The sequence below is a fragment of the Enoplosus armatus genome, chromosome 23 (assembly GCF_043641665.1).
Source record: "Enoplosus armatus isolate fEnoArm2 chromosome 23, fEnoArm2.hap1, whole genome shotgun sequence".
NCBI classification, from domain to species: domain Eukaryota; kingdom Metazoa; phylum Chordata; class Actinopteri; order Centrarchiformes; family Enoplosidae; genus Enoplosus; species Enoplosus armatus.
In genome coordinates this window covers 8,636,762-8,661,399 of record NC_092202.1, presented here as the reverse complement: position 1 = coordinate 8,661,399, position 24,638 = coordinate 8,636,762, and the positions used below count along the sequence as shown (strand labels likewise).

Here is a 24,638-nt window from a genome sequence, read left to right as displayed (position 1 = left end):
CTCCTTTATTTTCCCCTATACCTTCCATATACAACATTCCACGCTATGTAATGTGCCATTTCACAGCCTCCGCAGATCTGTAATGCCTCGTTGAACCTGTGTGAGTCTTGCTGTGTGCTCCTTCCTGTGACAAGGCCATCCAGGGCCACATTAAAGAAGCAACTGTCCAGGTATCATGTTATAGGATGATTGTTGAGACAGTCATACAAGAGAAGTGCCCTTTCTGTAACCTTTTACTTTCCCTGACGTTTGGGTCTAGCTTATGACAGCACTGTCAAAGAGTACCCCATTTGTTGAGGTGCTGCCTGTATCTTTGTATTTTCCCTTTACCCCGCTAGGCCATCAAGGTCTTTCTTTCTAACCCTCTTTTTTATTTAATTCTTTTCCACCACTCCACCTACTTCTTCCATTTAAAACACCCTCACTCTTCTTTTCATTATAGCTGCTTCTAGGCCTGAATCTTTGTCTGTTATTATATGAATTGCTACCACTTTGCTACTTTACTGGATTTCTACTTTATTGTGCCATGCTGTAAGTGGCTGGTACTTTTAGTACACTTAGCCTCAGTAAAAAGACCATTTACAAAGGCCAATTCTTGCAGATGTCTTGTTACATTCACTTGCATCATTTCTCCTTTATTTACAACGTCTTATTTTGTTCTAATCCAGATCCTGTAAAACAATATTAAATGGACTCTCATGTTTGCATGGAAACAACCTTGAGGACATTGAGTAGTTATCTCCCACTGTGGCTAAAGGAACTTTAAATTTAGGATAAGAAGCCCCTACAGGAGGAGAATATAGCGGAAGACAAGTGAGGGGAGGGAGAGCATTTAAATTAAATACACATGCCTGTTAACAGTCACATTTCTCTGTTCATCACCTTCTTTTTGCATAATGCAACACTTTCTTTATTTGGCAGGGGTGCGTTTTTGTAGCACAGTAACCCAGCAAGCTTTGCAGCCTTTTATTTCATCATCTGAAGATTCATACCACTGTGACAGTGTGTGAGTTCATATGGCAGAAATATATTTTAATACAGTGTGATTTTGAGGTGAAATGGTTAATCGTGGTCTTTTTTTTCTCAATGTTAGTGAAAAGACCCTTCTTTACCAGCATACTAGACTAGTTTCTTTATAAATGGCAGTGAATGAAAGTATGGAACTGTAACCCTCCATCCCTATCCAACAATCCTCGCCTCCCTGCTGTTAACTGCAATCCATAACTTGTAGTGTAGCGCATAAGATCAAGAGGTAGAAACATATATAGTGTTATAGTGTGGCGTCAGCTCATTTACACAGTATGGATTGTGAATTACATTTGCAGATTGACAGAATTGTTGCTTGTGGTGAGGAAGAATAAATATGATGACAGATATGAATAAAGGAACAGCAGTATGTATGACCATGTGCATGGGAACGTATGCATTTATCATCGTTGCTTACCTGTAGACTGCGGCCCATCACAGGGGGCTATAAATTAATGAAAGTCCAAGGCGGAGACCACCCACAGAAGCCGAGCACATTGTGAGGATGTATTCCCTTTGACCTGAATGCTTCCCCTGTTGAATAAATCATGACAAAGTGTACCAGCTTCACACTAGTTTTCTTTTTTATCTTTTATCCTGCCCATCCTCTGAATATGCCCTTGAGAAAGAAAAGACGAGAGAAAAAAACATGGACACATCACTACAGGAGGTAGTGTGAAATCATTGTTTCCATGGAAATAGCAAGTAACAGTAAGCCCATTATCAATTCTGAGGTATTGACTCTCATTCACTGGTGATATTTAACCTTCATAGATAAATAGGCCGTCATGCGTGCAGAGGAATTGATAAAGCCGCCACGTTCACCGAATTACGATTGATGTCTTTATCATTTGGAGACTGGCCTAACTACAGCTTGCTTGCAAATTACTCTCCTTGGCCTCATCTATCAGGCTATTGAAGTTGGGACTTGGTTTGCCATTTGTGTGGGGAAAAAGAGTTTTGCATGTAAAATACATTTAAAACCATTTAAACCATAGTTTGTCGGATTGAGAAAAAAACTACATAAAAGGTCAGTAAGTAAATAAGAAAAGAAAGCTTCCATGTAGTCTGTTAATTTCAATTCAGAACATAAAATCAGACATATTATTGCTATCTTATGGTATCATCTGTAAACTTTACATCTTGAGGGCAGCTGTTGGCAAAGAACAAATTCAAGTAACCGCAGATCAGCTCCAAACCCCACCAGTCCACACTTGCTAGTCCTGGCAAACACAACAGGCTGACACATCCTTTCTCTGCTGGGCCCTGTTGATTTGTCACTTTGACTCCCAACACCCGCAGATCCATTTTAGTATAAAACGACCTGTCCAGAGCCACCCTCTCAGCAGAAGGCAAGAGATGCTCGAAAACAAAGGTGGAAAGTTCATTGAATTGTGAGGTGAGGCAAATGGTGGATGAGGCAGTGGTTTCCCTTTGTTGTGGCTAAACAGAACAGAAGGGGTCCGGATGAAAATCTGTCACCAGGCGTGGACGTGTGCAACTCAATCTCTTGTGATCTGGGACAGAATAGCTGGAGAAGCTTTTTGTTGTGGTTAGTAACTACATGTTTGGAGCCAAGCAAGTGCTCTACACAGCTATTATCTAATGGTATTGTTTGGCTCAGTTTAAAATGATTGTTGTGATGTGATCGTATCGGACATAATCACACAACACAATGAAATGCGCTGAACTGAAGAGCAGCTCCTGAAATACACCATGATGATGCACAATTACACAATAGGCCACCTGCCACTTCCACTACCAACTCATCCTTTTATAATGAGTTAAATGACTTCACAACAACTTCACACATACACAAACATATATCTTTTTAACGAAAACACAATTAACCTGATCATCACTTGCAAAACTTCAAGTCAGAGGACAAGTGACCCGACACCTTAATAATTATAAAAAAAGATTCCATTTACCCGTGATTGCTTTTCTTTGTGCACACTAGATAAAATGAATTTTACCTTAGAGGTACAGCACGATATAAACAGTGCCAAGATTAATATGAACACAGCACAGTCTGTTATCTCTCCAGTGCTCGAGTATGCCAGCTCATTCAACAGATTTGATTACTCCTTAGTTTACATTTTCCTCGCCCCTGTTTGCTTCCCCAGCTATCAAGCCACCACTGTGTGGTGGAGAACTGATGTTATGTACAGAATGCCAAGCACACTGAAGCCGATCCCAGGTAATGAACAAGAGATGCAGGTATTGCACAATCACATAATGTTCCCATTTCAGTCTTTTTGATGGGGGATATGGACCAAGGCCAAAATAATTAGACCCACACTGACTGTATGCTTGGATGTAAACTCATTGTACACACAGCGGAGTGTAAAAGCTCTTATTTTTGGTTTTGTTTGTTTCCGAGTTCCTGTGGCTTTTCGAAAGAGAAGCATGTTTGTTCAGAGATAAGCCAAGGTTGCTGTGCCGTTCGTCCTCCTTATCTCTGATTCATAAGCCAGATGGGTCCTCTTCTTCCTCTGCTTTCTCCTTCTGTTTGTTCTTTGCCTTGTGATTTGAGTTCTCCTCCTCCTCTTCTTCTTACTTTCCTCCTTTGCTCTTTTAACTTATGTTTCTATCCTCTATCCACTCCTGCTCTGCTTCTTCTCTTATTTGTTTTTTTAGCAACTTCTTTAATCTTGATTCTAATCCCTCTTTATTCATCTCCTCCTTCTTGTTTTACCTCACTTTATCCTCATCTCCTTTTCACTTGACTGCTACTTCTATATACCATGGAACGACACTACCATGTATGAAAAACTGTAAAACCCAAACAAAGAGTGATATATCGCTAAAGGGAGCTTTCGACCCAGGAATGAAAGGGATACAAAAAAAGGTCCTTCCAACCTGATATCTGGATCTATTCCTTCACATCTTCTGTATGTTATAAGGATAAAGAATGGGTACATACACAAAGGTAATTGACACACAGGGGTAACCGATTAAACAACACACCATGTGTACCCAAAGCTTGCACATCACGCTGTTTGTACAGAAGGTTAGATAACCACCGTAACTAGGGGGTACGTTGGTAAATTGTGTTGCAGTCGGGGGTCTCCAATTGCACTTTATCAAGGATCACTGCTAATTAGCATAGTGTTACCTCTCTAAATAAGCAGGGCTAAAGCAGCTTGGTGTCGGCGCAAGTGTGTGTGTACTGGGAAGTATCAGTCTACACATCGTGGAATGTATTCATGGCAGTTTGTCGCACCCTCCCTTAATTGGACGTTTGAATGTACCCACTTATCCACAGAAGGGCATCTAATTAGGGTCCTTTGACATTAGACACAGCTTTTGCAGCTTTGGCGGGGGTCTAGATTTCAGCCAGGCTTCCCATAGCCAGGCTTAATTGACTATTATGATAAGGGTTGAGAGAATGTGTTCCACGGTGCTGTGAACAGATACCACCTGCAAAATGTTCTTGCTCTTAAGTTTTGTTGATTTTGCATCGACTGGATGAGTTTTTATGGGTGAGTGAGCAGTTAAGCCTGCTGGAGTCTGTCTGTGGTCAGCCTTTCTATACTACACACAGGCATAGTTAAGTGCTATATGCAAAGGTTTTATATCCTTCCATAAATAAAAGAAGAGACACTGAACCTCTTGAAAGTCACATATCCCCTCTAACACTTCCCCTTAGCTCTATGGAGCATTTTGGCATCTTTCAGCTCAATGTTTTGGTTCACTCTTACCACTCTCATGAGCAGCAGCAGGCAGCTGTATTTAGTGAAAAACCCTACCTGCTACCTTCCCAGCACCAATAGCACACAAAATTAACGACTTTTGCATAAACAAAGTGTAGCATTTAGCAGCTTTTTTCCTTTTTTTCCTCAAGAGTTGGTAGAAACCAAAAGAGAGCTAAAAGAAGAGTGAACATTCATCAGGTGGCCATAAATGTGACTCCAAATGAATGCCAATGTTGCTCCATATCTGTTTGTGTGTAAATATTGTTTGCTAACATGTTCACCATATCAACTTTATAAGGTGATAATATGTCTGTATTGTGTTTATAGCTTGTTATGCTGCCACCAAGTGGCCAAAAAAATAAATTATGCAAGTTTAAGCTCAAGGTCATTAAAACAAAAATAACAAATGGCAAACCAGTAGTGTGTATTTACTTTACGAGTGCGAACAATCCAACCCTTTTGGCTTTTCTCTTTTTAACAGAGGATCCAGAACACAACAGACACATTGTTGGATTTAACTGGACGGAACATGACGGATTTCTTGGTCAAGACTTTTGAACACTCGGGTAAAACAAGGTAACACATGTCAGCGTGAATATTGTGAATACCGGCATCCAACAGTTGTTTTGAATGTGCTGCAGTCTTTTAAGGGCTTTTTGAATCAGGGTGCATTCATGTGTCTGGTAGCACTTTAGGGACTAGTGACTTTCCTCGGGTGCTTTTTTGCTTTTTGGCCACATATTTCGTTTCCTTTTGACACAACGAGTGCCAAATTACTACCTGGGCTGCTGTTGTGGTGTTGGTACGTCCACTTTTAGAAGGTCAGTTGAGTCTTATATGAATGAATTGACAAAATCCTGCACCTGCTACCATTTCCATCTCTACATGTTATGCAGTTGTCATGCTTTGACAAATCCTGCTGGTCCTTTCTTTGACACACTTCCCTTAACCTGCCATTTTACTGTATGAAAACATTTAGAGAAAACTGTCAGAGATTAGTTGTAAGCATTAGACTGATGTGTTTATTCAACCCTGTGAATGTTTGGTCACATTTAAATGACAAATGTTCATGTCCATATTTCCACTGTAATATCTGCTTTTACTGTATATCTGTATCTTGTGCTCTTGCGTGTGTAGATTTGCACAGCAAGTGCAAAAGTGTGTGGGTGTGTATATCTTTGGCATTACTCAAATGCTCTTACCTCCACTTGAACTGCCCTCTCTTTCTACTATTTTTCTGCCATTCCAGGTATGGAGGGATCTCTGTTGGAGCGGTCAACTCCCAAGTCCGTCTGACCGAGGGAGCAATCGAAACTGCATTCAGTGATCTAAAAGACCTATTCAGTTCAGTTCAGGTATGTAATAAATATTGGCATTCACAGAGTCAAACCTGTTGATACCACAGGATTATTTGAATAGCCCAGAGACATCTACTTTCTTTGTAGATGCCTGAAGCCAAAATGACCTCCCTCAAATCACCAGTGTGCGGATCCTTAAAGAGGGCTTCGTTAAATATGGTCAAATGGGTCCTGTTGTCTGAAAGCTGTTAGATATATAGTGTTAAGACTTTAATTTTAGTTTTTCAGCCAGGATGTCTGTTGGTCGGTCAGTCTGTAGGTCGGTCCACCACTTTGGTCCAGACTGAAATATCTCAACAAGTGATTTGATGGATCACCATGAAATTTTGCAGTCATTCATGATCCCGAGAAGATGAATCCTACTTTGTGATCCTCTGATTTTGCCTCTAGCTCCACTATGAGGACATTTTTGGTGTTGAGTGAAATATTATATATGAAATACTATTACATGGATTGCCATGAAATTTGGTGCAGGCATTCATGTTGCCCTCAGGAACAGGAACTTTTTTTTATCTAGCACCATCATCAGGTCAAAATTGTAATTTGGTTTAACTTTTAAAATATTTTGGTTTGGTCTGCAAAACTATTGACATTACCATCATCCTTAGCTTTAGTTCATGTTTCTTGTTACTTAGCAAATGTTAGCATGCTAACATATTAAACTAAGATGTGTTAAAATTCATCTCAAAGCAACCCTGTGCCTAAGTACACCCTCACAGAGCCACTAGCATGGCTGTAGAGTCTATTTAATGTCCATGCAGGTCATGTTCTTGGTAATTCAAACAGGCCTGGCATTGCTCTGATACATCATCATCATCATCATCATCAGCATCAGTATTGTGACTTTTGTGAAGTAACTCCTTTTCCAACTCTTAACGTTTAGACTAGTTTTGTGACTGAAGAAGTGGTTCAGAAACTGTTGTCAAGGCTGCAGTTTGTCGTCTTTTGAGTGAGCTGCTCCTAATTGGAGCATGGCGTTCTTTGTTTAGTTAGCTTTGTATCTTGGGAACAGGTGATGTTATTTTTTGTGGACTTTTGGACCCTGCTGAATTCTTGAACGATTGAGGCAAAGAAAGAATGAAAGCCAAGAAGAGGAGGAGGTTTTGATTCTTCCAGTCCATTTTGTTGAGTGTCCATGGCAACAAGCTATGATTGTCTGTGCATTGCTGTGAATATGTCGAGGAATCTGGGTCCTCACTGCATAAAAACACACAAATTCACACCCAATCCTGCAAACCTTTTCACTCTTTTATTTAACTTTATCTACTTCAACAGGAGCCATGAGTCAAGTCATGTAGAAACATTCATACATGTTTGCTCAAGCAGTGTTTCTTGAACTTCATACCAACTCACTTGTCCCCTCCTTGTATCTCTCTCAGCCTCTCTCTTGCATGCACACAGTCTCTCATTAACATTTCAAATTTTGGACGTTCAAACTACTTTGAGATCAGCACATTGCTTCGCCCTCAGGCGTCTCCGGTCTCATCCCTTCCCAGGCTCCCTCCTCTGTCTCCGGGATCTCGACGCTAATGTGACTTTAATTCGTGCAGTGGCGATGATGTAACCCTAATGGCTGGGCATTAGCCTTCCCAGCTCTGCATTCCTTGTTATTAAAGTGCTACACTGTCCTTGGGAAATGTCTGTCTCTCTGCTGCTGGGCAGGCATTGAGATGTGAGACATTAACGGGAAGTAGCGTGTTTTTGCACTCAGGGCCACCTGCGCAGACTGGGAAGTGGGCTTTGAAATTTCTGTTTAATTGCATTTCCTGTGTCTAGCAGGTCAAAATAGGGTTGCGTGTTGCAAGAGGTGACGGGAACGATGAGAACGAGAAAACCCATGTCCTGGAAATTGTTTAATTAAGCCAAAATATGTATCTCAGATGGCACAGTGTCTTATGTAGATGCTGTTAATGTCACTACTGTTCCCTGAAATGTTTATTTAACCTTCTCAAACAACATTTTCTTTTAATTATTTATATTATTCAGAGAAATAAGCCCCTGATTTAACAAACCATGAACTCCTTCCTGGCAAGTTCTCATTTCGCGCACACACACACAGACACATATTAACACACACTCCCACAGGCCTTATGACCACACTGTCACACAGACCATTTGACCACTGAACTGTGCAGGCCACTTTGGAATACTAGCCAAAAAAAGTCACCACACACTCGAGCGGCTTTATTGCTGTGTCGTTAGCCGTGGCACCGGCAGGTCCGCTGGCCAAACCAGCCTTGTCATTGTCCTTGAGCGGGGAGGAGTTTGTCAAGGATTAGACCCAGGCAGCTGATGGCCCACTTCTCATCTCGTTTCAGCCACCGCTAATCCTCAGAATGGCCGCCTATTGGCACTGCGCATTGCTGCTTGGCACGATGCAAAACTGAGTGAAGTAAAATGCACAATAGTGTAAAGATTCCGTTGCTTTTGCTGGAGGAGGCATTACGGGCAAGAGTAGGAGTCTTGTTCTCTGCCCGGTGTATGAATAGGTAATGACTTGGAACAGAGGGGATGTTATTTAACACAAATACTCCTGTCAGCGTAGATGGGGCCTTTTTTTCCTCCTCTTTCACGCTGTGATATGGAAAGAGATAAAGAGTTCGTGCTGCGTTACTGAAATGATGTGTAAACATTTTGTTATGCCAAAGGAGCAGACTTGATATATGACAGGGCAAAAAAAATGCTCAGAATACATTCTTGAAATGTTTCCAAATTTCAGAGAATGTCACAATGTGGCGTAGGATTGGCTGCGTGAAGGATTGTGGGATAGAAGAAGTAAGAACAGAAGTGGTGTGATCTCCTCAGTCCTTTGTCTTTAGGTAACTGTCTTTGGGGCTTCGAGATATATTTTTTCTGTCTATTTGTTTCCACACTCCCTCTTTCAGAGCACACAAGCACTTGCACCTGAGCACACACTTGCATTCTTGGGATGTCTTTCTTGATTTTTCTCCTCTTATTTTTTCTACCTCCCACCTCTCTCCCCAGTTGTCACCTGCACTTTTCCTCCACCAACCTCCCCTCACTCCATGCCACATCCACTCTTGCCCCTTCTCTTCTCCTCTCTCTCTCTCTCTTCTGCTATGGCCCTACGATGAAGGCAGCGTCCAACAGGAGGTCCATTTGCATTTATATCACACATGTAATGTGCTCAGTGCAGGGCTGAGCAGCATGGTATCAACATGACACTTTGGAAATCGCATGCCTGTCATCTCAAGCCCTCATCCCAAGGCTCATTTCACATGAAACATGAGTGTAGAAGTAGAAGAGCAAAAATTTTATGCAACCTGTCCAGTCTACCCTCTTTCTGCCTTTTTCATCTCCTCACCTCACCACAAAACCCAGCAGATACTCTGTACTGTGGAAAATACTTTTTTCATTATTTATTTTCATTTCTATCTGTATATGGAGAGTTGGAGACTTACAATCCAGTCATACAGCTTACAACTGATTGGTACATTAGGCAATCATGCAATTTCTGTTACTTGTGAATCTTTGTTTCATGTTCATCTTCTCATAATTTAAATTATTTCACACTATTTAATAAAACAGAAACGTCTGAAGAGGAAAACTCACAAGAAGCCAAAATAACGGGACACATTTTTCCCCAAGTCTGTGGGAAATAAGTGGCTCAGCACATCCAAATGCTCTTGTGTCCGCCTGCCTCATGTTTTGCATTTCAAAGAGCAGTAGTGGTTTTCCAAGTGCATCCAATTAAGTCTCCAACTCCGTTTTTTTATTTCTTGTTTTTCCTCATCTTCATTAGGATAATGTGACTGATCAGATCTTCCAGAAGGCTGAGACGCTGTTGAAGAAGCTGGGAACCAGGGACAACGTGAAGGTATTATATTAATTGCCGTGTGCCGTGTCATCATTGAACTTTTTGAGGTGAAGTAAGGCAGGTGCAGTTTGGATCTTTTTGGGAAGGAATGATGGTGATTAAGAGAAACAGGACATAGGCAGAGAGAGTGAAGAGGCAAACCCACCTAAAACTTGTCTATTCACCTTTTTTACGTGTGCAATTTATATAATTATAAATTAGGATGCCATGAATTCCTCATAAAAATGTTTGTACCGTCAAATAACACCTCAGGTTATGAGTAGGTTGTAATAAAGTAAAAAGAGTATAGCATGGTGGTCTATTATTGCAAATACTACAGTGTGTCCTTACCATTTGCAGAGAATGCAAAGAGAGTGCAACTGAATCATTAAAACATTTTTATATTAAATTCAATAAGTTTACGCCTATCACCAATAAATAAATAAAGGTTATGTGTTTTCACGTATTTCATTGTATAACGAATTAAAATGCAGTCTCAAAGGTAAGTGCATAGTTTAAGTTGACTACATCAGTTGTTGGAGAAAGTACTGCTAAATTTCTACTTAAGTAAAAGTACAGTATCAAAAGCAAATGTACTCAGAAAAATGGCCCCTGTGACTGATATATTATTATATATGACATTATTAGATTGTTTATAGAAGATAAATAGGAGGGGGTGTGACACAACTAATGTAGGAAAGAAGAAAAAAAGAAGTAAGTTCTACTACACACTGTTTTCATTTTTTTAACATTCCTATATCCTTTTCTTTTGTTTTGTAAAATATTGGATCAATTACCTTTTTAGGCCTCCATGTTAGAAGTTTAAAGGGGCCATGTCTCTTTGGTGAAACTGCTAACAACTCATAGACACCTGAAATGTGGCAAAGGGGCCCTTCACAAAGCAAAAAGGTTGGGAAACCCCTGGTTTACTTTTTAACAATGGATTGTATTTTATAAGCTTATCACATGATGTTTTATGTAGAATCTTAATCTGAAAACTAGTAATGGTAGATGTCAATATATGTAGCAGAGGAAAGGAAATATTCATGTAAAGTACAAGACTTCAGTACTTGTGTTCTTGTACTTAGTTACTTTCCACCGCAGAACTATATTTGTATTTAATGTTGAGGTTAATATCTCATTCGTATATACAGTATCTCATACTGAGGCTGGAGTTTTGCTCCTCCTCAAAACAAGTTTCAGAAGTGGAAACACTCGCCATCAAATCTACTCTCACATTTTTCACTCCCTCCATATCACCCCCATATATTTAGCAGACAAGCTCATACTTTTTTACTATCTGTTATCTTGAATACATCAAGTGATATTTAAGTCGCAGACCTTTCAGAAACTACAGGATGAAGGAAACATAATAGTAAAAGTAATATCAATTATTCTGTGTGTCTGAGATAGAGCGAGAACAGAGAGAGAAAGAGAGCCACAAACAGGCAGAAAGAGATGAGAGCATGTGCGTGCGTGCACATCTGCGTGTGTGTGCTTGAGTTTCTCCGTATCTTCCTCTGTGACGCAGTGTTATGTTAGGCTGACACTCAAACACCATCCACTCTTAATTAGCGCTGCACTATCAGCAGGGAGTCCTCTCTCACTCCCATTCTCTTTCATCCATTCTTTTTCTCTCTACACCCCAGCAGCCACAGACTCACAGAATCACTTACATTAAAAAAGAAAGTGTGAAAGAATGTTTTTTACTCTGCCTCTGTAGCTAGCATGCTACTCCACATCGGGATTTGGCAGTCAATGCTGGCCTTTATCTTCCATTAAATGAAAAAGTAATGTTTGTCAGCTCTGTTGCTTATTCTTATAGAACAGAATGTTGCCCTGAAAAATGTGAGAGATTGTTTGACCCCTCTCCTCAGAGTGCCTTTTGTGCACTAAGTGGACAAAAATCAATTGTATCCCTTATTGTATTCTAACCATCATAAGACACAATATATGTAAACACACACACACAGATATAAACACACTCAAAAATACAAAATAGAAAATATATTTATGGGAACAGTAACACAATACTGTACTGTACATCTCATGTGTGTTGAATCATCATGGGTTTATAAGTGAACAGCTGATTGTCACAACTCTAGCAGCACAACTAGCACACAGATTCTGTCCTATCATTGTTTTGTACCTTTCTTCGCTACTTCTCTGGCTAGTTAGCCTGCTAACAAAGCCAAAATAATGGCAGAAAAAACATTTCCTATTGTAAACCAGGAAGACAGGGCTTGTCCAAATGTTATGGTAACCTTTTTGAAAAGAAAATCCATCTCAGAATATGACTTTTTACTCTGCAACTGGTCCACACTCATGACTAATATCTTTTTGAAATGTCTCTTCTTTCATAACCTGCATGTTAAATCTTTCTCCATTGTTTGTCCACGACCCAATGTATCGACCATGGCGGTGCCAGATGTAGTTGCTAGGAGACATCTGAAGCAACTGCAAAGCCTCTACATGCTGTTCCCAATGCTAACACTTGTTTCTTACCTCGGCAGGTGTGGTTCTACAACCAGGCATGGCACGGCATGGCGTCCTTCCTCAGTGTGGCCAACAACGCCATCCTGAGGGGAAATCTGCCGGCAGGACAGGACCCCCGCCAGTACGGCATCTCTGTGTCCAATCACCCCCTCAACCTCACCAAGGAGCAGCTCTCCTATGTTGCAATGTGAGTCATCAGACCAAAAGAAAAGGGGGCTAAAGGGTAGATGCTGCCATGTTTTAGCTTTGTGGAAGAAAGGTGCAACTTGGAAATTCCTTGCTGTTAGTCATTATTACTACATATGTGCCTTGTAGTGGTCCAGGTCAGAAAAAACAAGGCAGGAACGTGGCCTCTAAAATGTAAAATGTAGTTTCATTTAGAAATGTAACCAAGCTAGTGAGCATAAATACTGACCGCATACTGAATGTAGAACTTTATTTTTCAAATCCATATGGATAACACATTTGCACAGTGTGTTGAGGATGTAAACACGAAAAAAGAAATGTTCCATAGTGTTTACAGTGCAATTATTTCAGAAAACCACATCTGCAAACCTTGTCTGCTATTTCCTCCGTATAAATTGTGCGTCATGAGATGCAGAAGAGAGAGAGAGATGAGGCAGAGTGAGAGGGACACTGCAATGGAGTGGGAGAAAGAAAAGCGGAGACAGCATAGACAAAGCAAGAACAGATGAGTAAGAGACAATACAATAGAAAGCGTAAGACAGATAGATAGATGAGGGATTTGTTCGAGTATGCACAGATTTGGAGGCCCATGGGAGCCCCGTACGAGGATATACCATTTTTTTCTCATGCCTTTTCCCAGGGCTAGTAACAAGCAAGCAGTTTCCCATGAGAGAGAGAGATTAATGACGTGCTGAATCACAACATATGGATCTAACTTCTCTCTGTGTGCTTTGTACTGTTTTGTTTTGCGATTATGAATAGTGATTTTTGAGTTGGTGTGCATTCTTCAACATTATCTATTGTTGATATTTAGCATTTTGTCTGTTCGGCGACGTCAACGTGATCAACACTTTAAATGGAAAGTAGTTGAAATACATCCCCCTGCAGCAAATTACCATACAGTGCCATAACCACAACTCCTGACATTATGCAGGCATTTCAGGGGCTGCTACCAATCACCACATAGTAGCAGTTTTATTCCGTACATCGCTGCTGCCACCACCCAATCCTCAGTCAGGCATTTATGTAGTGATCAATGAGTTAGAGAGGAAGACTGCACAAGGGTTAGGAGATGATTACAATAGCCTGCCTACCGTAGATTCAGGATAAGCCTCCTTTCCAGTCTACCTCTCTGTTGTAGAGTGTACAATTTATGAACTATGATTTCCAGATTAGCTTGGGCATGCCTTCATTGTTGGAACAAGTGTGCGGGTTGCAGACACGAATGGGAAAAAAATACTTTTTGAGCAGATGACTATGGAAATAGGTTGCTTAAATTCAATTCAATTCAATTCAATTCAATTCAATTTATATAGCGCCAAATCACAACAAAGTCATCTCATGACACTGTACAAAATAGAGCAGGTCTAGACCGACTCTTTATAATGTTATTACAGAGACCCAACAGTTCCCACCTCCACCTCAATATTTTTGATATGAACAGTCTATCAAATTAAAAAAAATGATGAACCTGCAGCTCCTCTCTGCCCTACAGAGTATTGTATTGATTTTAAGACCTGCAAATTTAAGTTTTACCAACTACCAGATATTTTTTGCAGAAGTTGGTGGAGAACAAAACAAAGCTAAAGGTAGAGTAAATATTGAACTTTGTTCATCAGGTGGCCAGAAACAGAACTCCAAATGAATGCTAATGTTTCTCTGCAACTGGATGTGTAAATAGGCATATGTTTGAAAGTTAATAAGTTCGCCATGACAACGTTATAAACATTATCAACTTTTTCAGCTGTCCCCAAGTGGCCAAAAAACAAACGAAAAAACTGAACAATGCAGCTATAACTACTCAACTTTTAGTGTGTGCCATTTAGTAATTGTGGTTTGAAGGGGAATAACATTGTGTGGTGAGTATGGCGGGAAGGGTGCTTGGTTTTATCTTAGATGCTTGATTGATTCATTCACAGAAAAGATGAGTATAATGGTCTCAGAACTCAAATTTCATTTATATGAAAGTTGATTGATGGTGTAATTTAAGGTAAGATTTACACTTTTTTTATGGTCTCAAAGTCAATTTGCTGAAGATGGCTGTCAGTGTGGTTGTGAAGTCAACTATAATTTGCTTGTCAGCAGCCTAAGTGAAGCCCCTGAATTACAGAGAGATAAGAAAGCCAACAACTGCAAGCAAAAAACAAAAGTGTCTCTCTTTCCTATAACAACAATCTGAAATATAAGGGAACATCAGCCTTAAAAATGAATTGATATTTCTCATTGACACTTCCTTAATGTCATGGAGACACAATTGGTAGAGCTGTTCTACTGATAATAATTCATCACTAATGACTTGTTCCCTCACCAGGTTTTGGACACCAACGTTGCACTGCACCATCTAATTTGAAGTGACACGCCCAGTCTAGTGCGCTTCACAACCAATTTCAATGCAAGTAATGTTGCCACAAAATTGTGAAAGTATGCAGATGGAAGGAAAGGCGATGCTTACACCCATCGAAATTACCACTTCAATCGCGCAGGGTCTCTGTGCTTCATCTGCGTTGGCACAAAAACAGGGGCTGCCAATTTTCTCTACCATCTTCAGAAATGTCAGACTTTGGCACCATTTCATTATTTTAATATACAGTATGTATCACTTTTAAATAGCTGAGGAATATCAATTTGGCAACTGACAAAAACTTCTGTTCTTGTGTTGAATTTGATGTGTAATTTAGTTGCAATCAGCTAATTAATATTAATTAATTAAGAAATTGAAGTGGTTCTCTACATTATCTACATAAGGCTGAATGATACAAATAACCTGGATGTTGTGCCTAGAGCTTCAGATTTGATAATTATCTCATGCTTTGAGCCCATCTACACTTTAACATTTAAGGCTATGCCTTGCAGCCCTGGTCATTAAAAAAACCTAAAGGAAAGCAATACATCCTGTAAAGCTTTGCTCCCACTGCTCATCTTTCTTGCTCCTCTATTATTAGTTAATTAGCAGATTGCTTGTCCTCTTCTTCACAGCAATTAGCCAGCTTCAAGCATTCAGGGTTAGATCATTCATAGCTTTGTCCCATACATTATCTCCCCACCCAACCGGAGTACACAGCCCTTGAAACCTGTTGAAATGTGGGCTGGCACCCACTGCGTTGCATGATTTTATTTATGTGTTCTAATTGCGTCTGTTTGGCGATGATAAATACAGCCATGTAGCCACACAGGGTAACTTATTTAATATGCTAATTACACAACAGGAAGTCTTGTGAGAGATTATTGCAGGCCGAGGGTGAGAATGATGGTGGGGGTTAAAAGAATACACCGCAATTTTATCCAACGCTAATTGAACAGACACAACGAAGGACATTTTCAAAGCTAGGGTGGCATAAATGAAGATGTACGACGGTGAAATGAAGGTCAGCATCTTGGAGGAGAAAGGAACAATTTGTTTCTAACATGAAAGAAGGAGACTCTTACATAGAAAAAGTCTGGTCAGGATTTTAAAATGTGCTCCTCTGTTCTCCTTCTGACTGGGTTGCCAAGAGACCAACAGGAGCTCATGAATTGAAGGTGAACCTAGCATAATGGCCTATCATGGTTTCAGAAGGCTAATGATCTTTAAAAGCTTTTTTATTACGTACAAACACATTGTCAGTGCTTTCCATTAATGTATGTAATGCTTGTCTAATTAGGTCATCAAAACTAACAAGCACACGCCTGAAACATTAGTTGTATAGATTATTTCTGCAGGTGGAACAAAATGTGTTTAAATGCATCCTAACATTACAAAGTAATAAATGATATGCGCTTATTACATTACAGGAAATGAGCCAAAATGTCATCTGGCTCAAGTAACAACCGAACCAACCACAGACCTCTTCTTTTTTCTTAGAATCTCTTGCTTTTATTCAGTCAAAATGTCTTTACAGTGACAAATTCTTGCTTACACTTTTTCCCCAGCACAGAGTTGAGTCTGTCATCTCTAATCTTTTCTATTACACTCATTGATGTCTGTGTGGTGATTAGTAATATGTTTGGCCTTGCAAATGTTGGAAGTAAATATGAATGCTGCAGTATATGGCAATGACTAGTGCCCACTGAAATGAAAAATCAAGTGAGCCAGTATAAGAAAAACATGGAAATGCAGTATCACACTAGTATCACACTTTAATTAGTTTTTTTAGAAGCAGGAGGTCATTTAATTTAGATTTCAATTCAGCTGAAGTTCTTTATTTCATAAAGATATCTCGTATTCCAATTCATGTGTTTTTACAGTTTCATCCAACGCACCATGCAGTACCCTGAGGGAAGGACTTGCATATTTTTAGCATATCTAGCTGAGCTCTCGAATCAACGTCCTGTTTGCTGTGCTCTATTCAATCACAGGGCCACGACCTCCACTGACGTGGTGGTGTCCATCTGCGTCATCTTTGCCATGTCCTTCATCCCTGCCAGCTTTGTCCTCTTCCTCATCCAGGAGAGGGTGAACAAAGCCAAGCATCTGCAATTTGTCAGCGGAGTAAACCCAGCTGTCTACTGGTTGGCCAATTTTGCCTGGGACACGGTAAGTGCCAGCTTCAGAATGCTGCTGCATCACCTCTTAATTGATCATTCTTGAGGTGCAATTAAGCATTGCCACTTTTTTACATGCTGAATGAAATCTAGATAAAAACTTTCATCCAATTCAGGTTTCAGTGCTGTAGGCCTCATTTTACCCTAGTTTGATAATCTCCTGCTATCCTGAAGATTTTGTTTTCCACCTAAGGCTATATGTAAAAAGAATATCCATCCACTATAATTGATAATGTGGCTTTGGCACTGCTGGCTTCCGGGAAAAGCTTCACCAGAGCAACAGTTATTGGCTGAGGCGTAATTATCGACACCAGCTGCCCCCGCTGGTTACGCTCAACAGGCTTACCAGCAGTTTCCCGGAGGCATAATGGAAGTAAACATTTTATCAGGTACCTTTGGTAAAGAAATGGCGTCAGGACTCTCATCATTATGGTGGATAAATGCTGTCTGAGTGGAAGACAAATGTACCTAAGGAGCCAGTCTAATGATTCTAGCCCGGAGCTCTCTGCATCAGCATGCATGCTCTCTCAACAATAGGGATATTACAGGGAATCCAGGTTGAAAGCTCCTTAATATTTCAGTGTAAACTTTTTTTGTGAACTGTAAATAAACTTGTACATTATATTTATTTCCATCTACAGTACATTATTTATTCACCAGTGGAAAGCCAGTGGATTTGTTTTATTAAAGAGCTCTGCAGCCAAAAGAAATATTATAAAAAAATCAAAAGAAAAAAAACAGCCTATTTATATTGACTGCATTTAAACAAATATGAAATAAATGTTGGTCTTAAAGTTGAACATTGTACACTTGTACACGGGCGGCATGGTGGCGCAGTGGTTAGCACTGTCGCACGGGAGGTAAAGCTGGTTAAAGCAGGTTTGGCTGCCCCCGTCATATCGAAGTGTCCTTGAGCAAGACACTGAACCCTAAGTTGCTCCTGATGGAGACCAGCACCTTGCATGGCAGCTCGGTCGCCATCGGTCTGTGAATGGGTGAATGAGACTTAGCTGTAAAGCGCTTTGGGAACCGAGGAGGTTGAAAAGCGCTATATAAGTGAGATAATTTACCATTTACCATTTACCATTTGTTCTGTTCAATGTGTCATTGAGCAACCACTTGCCTTAAACACAAGAGAATCGTATGGGTATTTTATTCACTGAATTAATTAGAAAATTAAAGATGGATATATTTGAGTGCTAATTAAAAAAAGTCATCTACAGATTTCATAATTACACATCCTTTTCAGTTTGTCTTTTTTATGTAGGGACTGATGCCCTGAAGAGCAATTTCTTGCCCATACCATGCCCTGGCCCTTACATCTGATGGGGTTAGCTGATTCTTTTTTGTTTGCTTCTTTCTGTTTGTTTTGACAGTGCAACTACATCGTCCCGTGCTTCATTGTGATTGGAATCTTCCTCTGCTTTCAACAAAAAGCCTATGTTTCACCTGCTAACCTACCTGCTTTGATTCTGCTGCTTATTTTGTATGGGTAAGTAAATTAAAAACTCAATACTTAAAATATTATGTTATGTTAGTTATGTTTTCTCTTTCAACTATGGCAATACCTGTGGTCAGTCAGCACTTCATTATTGGTTTAGTGGACATCAAGGATGTCTTTCTACCACTGAAACAAGTTTTGAAGAAAAATGGCACAGTGGTTGTGTCTATGCTGAAAATGAGCATTATTATTATGATGTTTTGTGATCAGCACAGTTGGTGGAAATAGATAAATCCCTTTGGACTTTTAAGGAGCAAAAAATATGTTTTTTAGTTTGAAGACCATCACCACCAATCAAATAATTGATAGCAAGCAATTATCATACTTTTCCTGGTATGAGGTGTAACATAAGTTCTTGGTTGGCAAAATTATATCTTTATAGTTCATCATTTATTGGCTCACTTTCTATGCAGTATTTCAGGCAAAATGTGCAGCATATTCATTTAAGCTGATTCATGTTAAGTAGGCACTGTGCCATGGTGGTGATCAGAGCCTGAGTGCAATGTGCTGGCTGTTGCATCATTGCCTGAGTTCCCAAGCAAAATCCCATGAAAATGAATGTGTTAATGAGCAGTTACATGTATAACACCCCACGTGTTCGACCATATCATGAAGCACACAGTAATAGGTCGCACAATGTCAAAAGAAAGTTATTAAAAAATAATTTGGAGGCTGACCTTTAAACACTGTAGGCCTTATTAAACATGTAAAGTTCTGTGGTCCATTACAGTTTTTTTAAATTCTGCCTGCATGCCCAGTAATCATACTGAACTCATTCATAAAATGTTATTCGAGGTATTGAGGTAACTGTTATTTTACTACTTCAGCGATGACTTTGCTCAGCATCTCACATCTACCACCGCTAATACTGAACTTGAACTATAGCAGGCCAAGCGTCGGTGGCATTTATTGTTCAGTCAGAGTTTTATGGGTCACTTACTGGACATGCAAATGATCAGAAGAGGTTGGTAATGCCATGAAAAGGTATAACTGACCTGTTAATCTGCATTTATGAATTGAAAATGGCATAAATTCTGCTAACATGAAATCGACCTCTACTGTCACATAAACCCTGGTGTTGAGTTTAATGAGCATGGGCCACTGAAAGTAAATCCTCAGGTTATGTTTTTCCAAGTACTGTGGATTTTGACGGTACAGTAGTGTTGCTAAATCAGGTCGGGGGGTCCTTGTTTTGCCCTCTCCGTCTTGTTTTCTTCAGGTGGTCCATCATCCCGATGATGTACCCCGCCTCCTTCATCTTCAGCGTGCCCAGCACAGCCTACGTGGTGCTGACCTGCATCAACCTCTTCATTGGTATTAATGGCAGCGTGGCCACCTTTGTTATGGAGCTCTTTGATGATGATGTAAGTGGCATTCACACACATTCTGGAGTGGATGGAAAAATAAGAGACTGCATATATGCACATTTTTAACACCACAGAACACACAGTTCCTCTGAAACAGTAGGCACAGACATTCAGGCTCCCACAGCTGTATAAAAAATATATTTGGAAGCTATAGCAGTGGATGGCTAATTGACTTGAATCATAGATAAACGCTCTGTTTTGAAAGCAAAGGCTTCCGTACGCATGTGGGTGGAATGTGTACCCACCTGGTATAGCTTTTAATATATTTCCTTTATCCTCTCAAGGATTTTTCAAAGGAGTTATTTTCCCTATTCTCTTTAATGTTTAATCGTTTGGTGAGAATTGGGTCTTCGGAGAACTTTCCTCATCCATCTTTCAGGAAGTATTCATTTTAACTGCAAGCTGCTTCAGTCCCAGGGGAATCAAAAGAAAAAGACACCAAAAAAGAACTGCATAAGAAATGGAGAGCTTGGGAAGAGAGAGAGAAAAATGTTGACTGTCAGTCATTTCACTTTTGATTAGAATTTAAATCACATTTCATTAGGAAAAAAAGAGAAATTGGCCTAGTCTTGGACAATTTGTGCAACAGCCAGAACTCTCAATAGCAGGACCTCCGTTCCTTACAGGTGGTGATGATTGAGAAAATTATCCACTTTTCTCTATGTCTTTTTCGTTTGTTTTCTGAACTAAATATGTCTAATTTGATTTGTAGACTTAATTGTTATTTGCGTGATTAGCATACATCACCCACACTGCAGATTTTTTCACTTCATATTTTTAGCCTGGCGCTGATCAGTCATTCCTTGTCAAAAATAAAAGACAACGGCGTTTCACTCTCTGACAAGCTGCTTATACATCTGATGCTTCATCAGAATGTCTCCCACAGCTCTGATCCGACACTTCATACGGAGCGTAATGTTGTCTGCAAGACTTTGCCTCTGCACACTCTGTCCCCCTCTGACGCGTCTGCCTCTGACTTGATGTTTCCTCTGGCGCTGCTCGGCAATGTCATGGGACGCTTCCTGTCTCCTAACGAGGCTCATTTGCATTGTGATTTCATTATCGCCAACGTTCATTATCAATTTGAATTTTTCGGCTGGCACGTCTCCCCTCAAAGAATGTTGCTGTTTTGTTGTCCCTGCATTCACTTTATTTATTGATAAGGTGCTAGAGGAGCGTATAACTCATAAAGGGTGCCATTGGTGATAATTCGGTGGACAGCATTTTGCCCACTGGCAACGTAAAGGGATGGATTTATTGCGCTCTTCTCTTGTCCAAGGCATTAGGGACAGAGATAGTGTTTCCCTGAGACTTGACACGGACAGGGGTCCATGATAATTCTTCTAATCTGACTTGATTTCACTGCTGATAAGAGAACCTGATGGCTCGGCATCAATCAGCAAATGTTACAACTCCATGTGTCCCCTGTTCAGAGCGGTTATCTCTACGGAACAGACTCTTCACAAAATAGCTAACGCAGACATGGCAGTGCCCCGGTGTGCCCCAGTTAGGCAGAAAGGGTAGATCGTACACATGACAGCTCAATCCAACCGTCTCCTTTTGCGACTTCTACTCTTTCAAAGCTTTGTCTCATCATTTTTAGACTCCTCAGCGGTGGCATTAGTAAAACAACATCGCTCAAAAAGTAAAGCTACAGGCTTCAGTCTGTTCTCTGTTTTAAAGCACTGGGTGAATCTATATCCCTTTTGGGCATAGCACCATTTTTCCAAGTAAGAAAGTAACGCAGTGAGAAAGCAGAGCTGCAGTGTTACAGACTTGGTGCCCCAGTTTTGTCTCGAAACCAATGGGAGATTTTCTTCCCCTCAGGACTGCCCGGCTCCCCGTGGATTGCATCAATCCCAGCCTGCCTTGTATGCTTGAAGCAGTGTCTGAGTCAATACCTCCACCACGTGCCACTCAGAGATAACCACAGGCACAGATAGATTTTCCAGGATAAACGTAAAGGTGTGGCCAGGTGCTGCCTTCCTCGTGTAGTGTTATTGGAGTCCATTGTATGAAGTCCAGCAGCCTTCATTGACAGGATGTTTAAAACAGGCATTAACCCTTTAACTACGAGTGTGTCGTAGGAGACACGTTTGCGCAAGCGCACTTTGGATTACCATAATTACGTCACAGAAAAATTCCAACGGTTTCTGAAAGCTGAGACGTTGCCCTTTACAGCCAGGTTTAGGTTTTAAAGGGTTAAAACCTAAGCCTCAAAATGTCTGCCTGGACTGTAAGGCGCGAGTGAAATTACTGTAATGACACCAAATTGGCTGTAAAGCGGAACGTCTCAGCTTTCAGAAACCGTTGGAATTTTTCTGATAGCGCAAACCGTGACGTAATTATGGCAATCCAAAGCGCGCTTGTGCAAACGTGTTGCCGACGACACACTCGGTGTTAAAGGGTTAAAGGCACCTGCTGACTAAGTCCAGTTTTCTCTCCGCCTTTTTTTTATTTATTTACTTTTTTAAACCATTAGCATAGTCGTTAGTTAGCTGGTTGGTAGCGCTCCCGCCTTTCCACACGAACTACACTAGCTCAAGAAGACATGAATATCATCTCCAGAAAATATCTAACTCGACTCCTTGAGCCATATATTGTATCTGTGTGCTCTCATTGTGATTCCCAGCATTATGAATGAAGCCGTGCTGTGGGAATAAGCACAAGTAGCGATATGGGTCAGATAAGCGCCTCTCAGACTATACCACCTTCAAAACCATTTGAAAATGATTTATGGGCATATAGCGCAAACATAAGGGGGAAAATTGTCCAGCATTTCATCATCCCTGAGTAAGAACCTCTTAGATCTCCTTGATGAACACCCAGTCAAGAGAAGATGTGATATTTCATGTATTGATCTCAAATTAGGTCTCTTCACATTCCTCGGCCAGACAGATGGGCCGCATTCAGCCAAGGTCATAGTTTGTTTATTTATTTGACTTTCTTTATCTCTGCATAAGCTTAGCATTGAATGTAAAGAACAGAGGTGCCTCCAGCAAATCCCAAGGCGTGTGTGCATGTATATATTTGAACATTTACATACATTTGTAAACAACCAGGATATAAAGACATGTTTGACATTAGATTTTTGCAACAGTAAGGAAATATAGTGGCAATGTCATCTCTGGGTATAAATTCCTCTGCTACACTGAAAGCAGCTGCAAAGATTGTCCTTGCATATTTAGATTAGAATCCAGCTAGTTTACTGTAATGAAAAGACATGTCAACTGGATAAAAGTCAAGCTAAAAAACTGGTTCAAGAAATACACTTAAGACTATAAGAATTAGTCATCAATATTTCAGCAGTTTAACATGCCATGCTTTCTCAGCATGATCTATAACATTATTCTGAATGTTATGAGCACTGATGTATTGATGAAAGGGATAGATTTTTCAAATAATGATAATAAACTTTATTTATACAGCACTTTTCAAAACAAAGTTACAAAGTGCCTTACATGGTTTAAACAGGATTAAAACATTTCAGGCAAATAAAATCAGGCAATTGAAATAATACAGAAATAAAATGGAATAAAACCCCCAACAATAAAGATAAATACTAATAATAAAACAAGACATGTTGACAATAAAACGAGAGGCTAAAACAGGGCTGATACGATCCATAGTGTCAATGGATTTTACTCTTAGCTATGGTTTGTGATTGTAGTTCTTTTTACCTTTTTAGTCTTCAAGCAAATGTAGATAAAAAGGAATGATGAATTATTGTTGAACACATTGCCGGACATCTGAAGGTTTGCTTTGACATCATGATCAACAAGGCCTTTTCATCACACTCTCATATCTGCCTCAGAGAAACCAGGCCGGTGACCACCTACTCATGCGACGGAAATCCAGCCAGGCTACCTTTTCCTCCCTGTTTGCAGTAACTACTGTAACTCTGCAAGAAAGCAAATAAGCATTTCTACCAAAATGTCGAACTATTCCTTTGATAAGTAGACAGACATCCAGTAAAGTTACTTGACAAAAATATCTTCAAATCTGGAATTTGGATTGTTTATTTTTTTAAGGCAGACTCAAAGGGCTTCATGCATTCATCCTCGACTGGCAATTGAAAGCTTACTCAGGAAAACGAATAAATCACAGAGCAGTTATACATATCCGTGAATAAATTCTGCAACAATAATAATAATAATAATCATCCGGAAATCTTGCACACAGCTTTAACAAAATGCACTGCCGCCCCCGCCCCACCTACTCTTTGCTCGGGCTCACCCCAAATTCGGAAATGATGAATTTATAGTCTCCCTCCATGTATGCAAGCGCTTTGAAGACTATGCTGCAATGAAGCAGAATGCATAATACATGAACTTGCTTTCGAACGGCATGCTGCGCCAAACGTAGTAATATTTTGTCTTCCCTCTCTCTGCCTTTTCCTCTCTCACCCCTTCCTTCCTCCCTGACTTACTGTACTTCCTTCCTTATTTGAGCCAGTTTCTTACAGCCCCATTCATTGTGTCTTCTTTTAATTAATTATTTCTTTTGTGCTTTAGTGGGCCACCATTGAATTGTAGCCTCAGGCAGGAGGAAAGGGAAGGAGAAAGGGACAGTACAATTTTGGGGAGAAAGACAAGTTGTAGCAAGGAAATGCCCTGTCAAGATAGGACTAGCTTCCTATGTATGCCTTGTGAAACAATATGCTCTGGC

The 24,638-nt window shown here is 40.2% G+C and overlaps 1 protein-coding gene across 1 annotated transcript in view; it reads left to right on the top strand.

Moving 5' to 3' along the window:
• LOC139305672 (phospholipid-transporting ATPase ABCA1-like) overlaps nt 1-24,638 on the top strand; it is a 125,633-nt gene that overhangs the window by 67,964 nt on the left and 33,031 nt on the right. Inside the window, exons 32-38 of the mRNA XM_070929595.1 lie at nt 5,206-5,300; nt 5,974-6,079; nt 9,846-9,920; nt 12,413-12,582; nt 16,917-17,094; nt 18,479-18,594; nt 19,823-19,967. Of these exons, the coding sequence (XP_070785696.1) occupies nt 5,206-5,300; nt 5,974-6,079; nt 9,846-9,920; nt 12,413-12,582; nt 16,917-17,094; nt 18,479-18,594; nt 19,823-19,967 (885 nt within the window). The remainder of the gene's footprint in view (nt 1-5,205; nt 5,301-5,973; nt 6,080-9,845; nt 9,921-12,412; nt 12,583-16,916; nt 17,095-18,478; nt 18,595-19,822; nt 19,968-24,638) is intronic.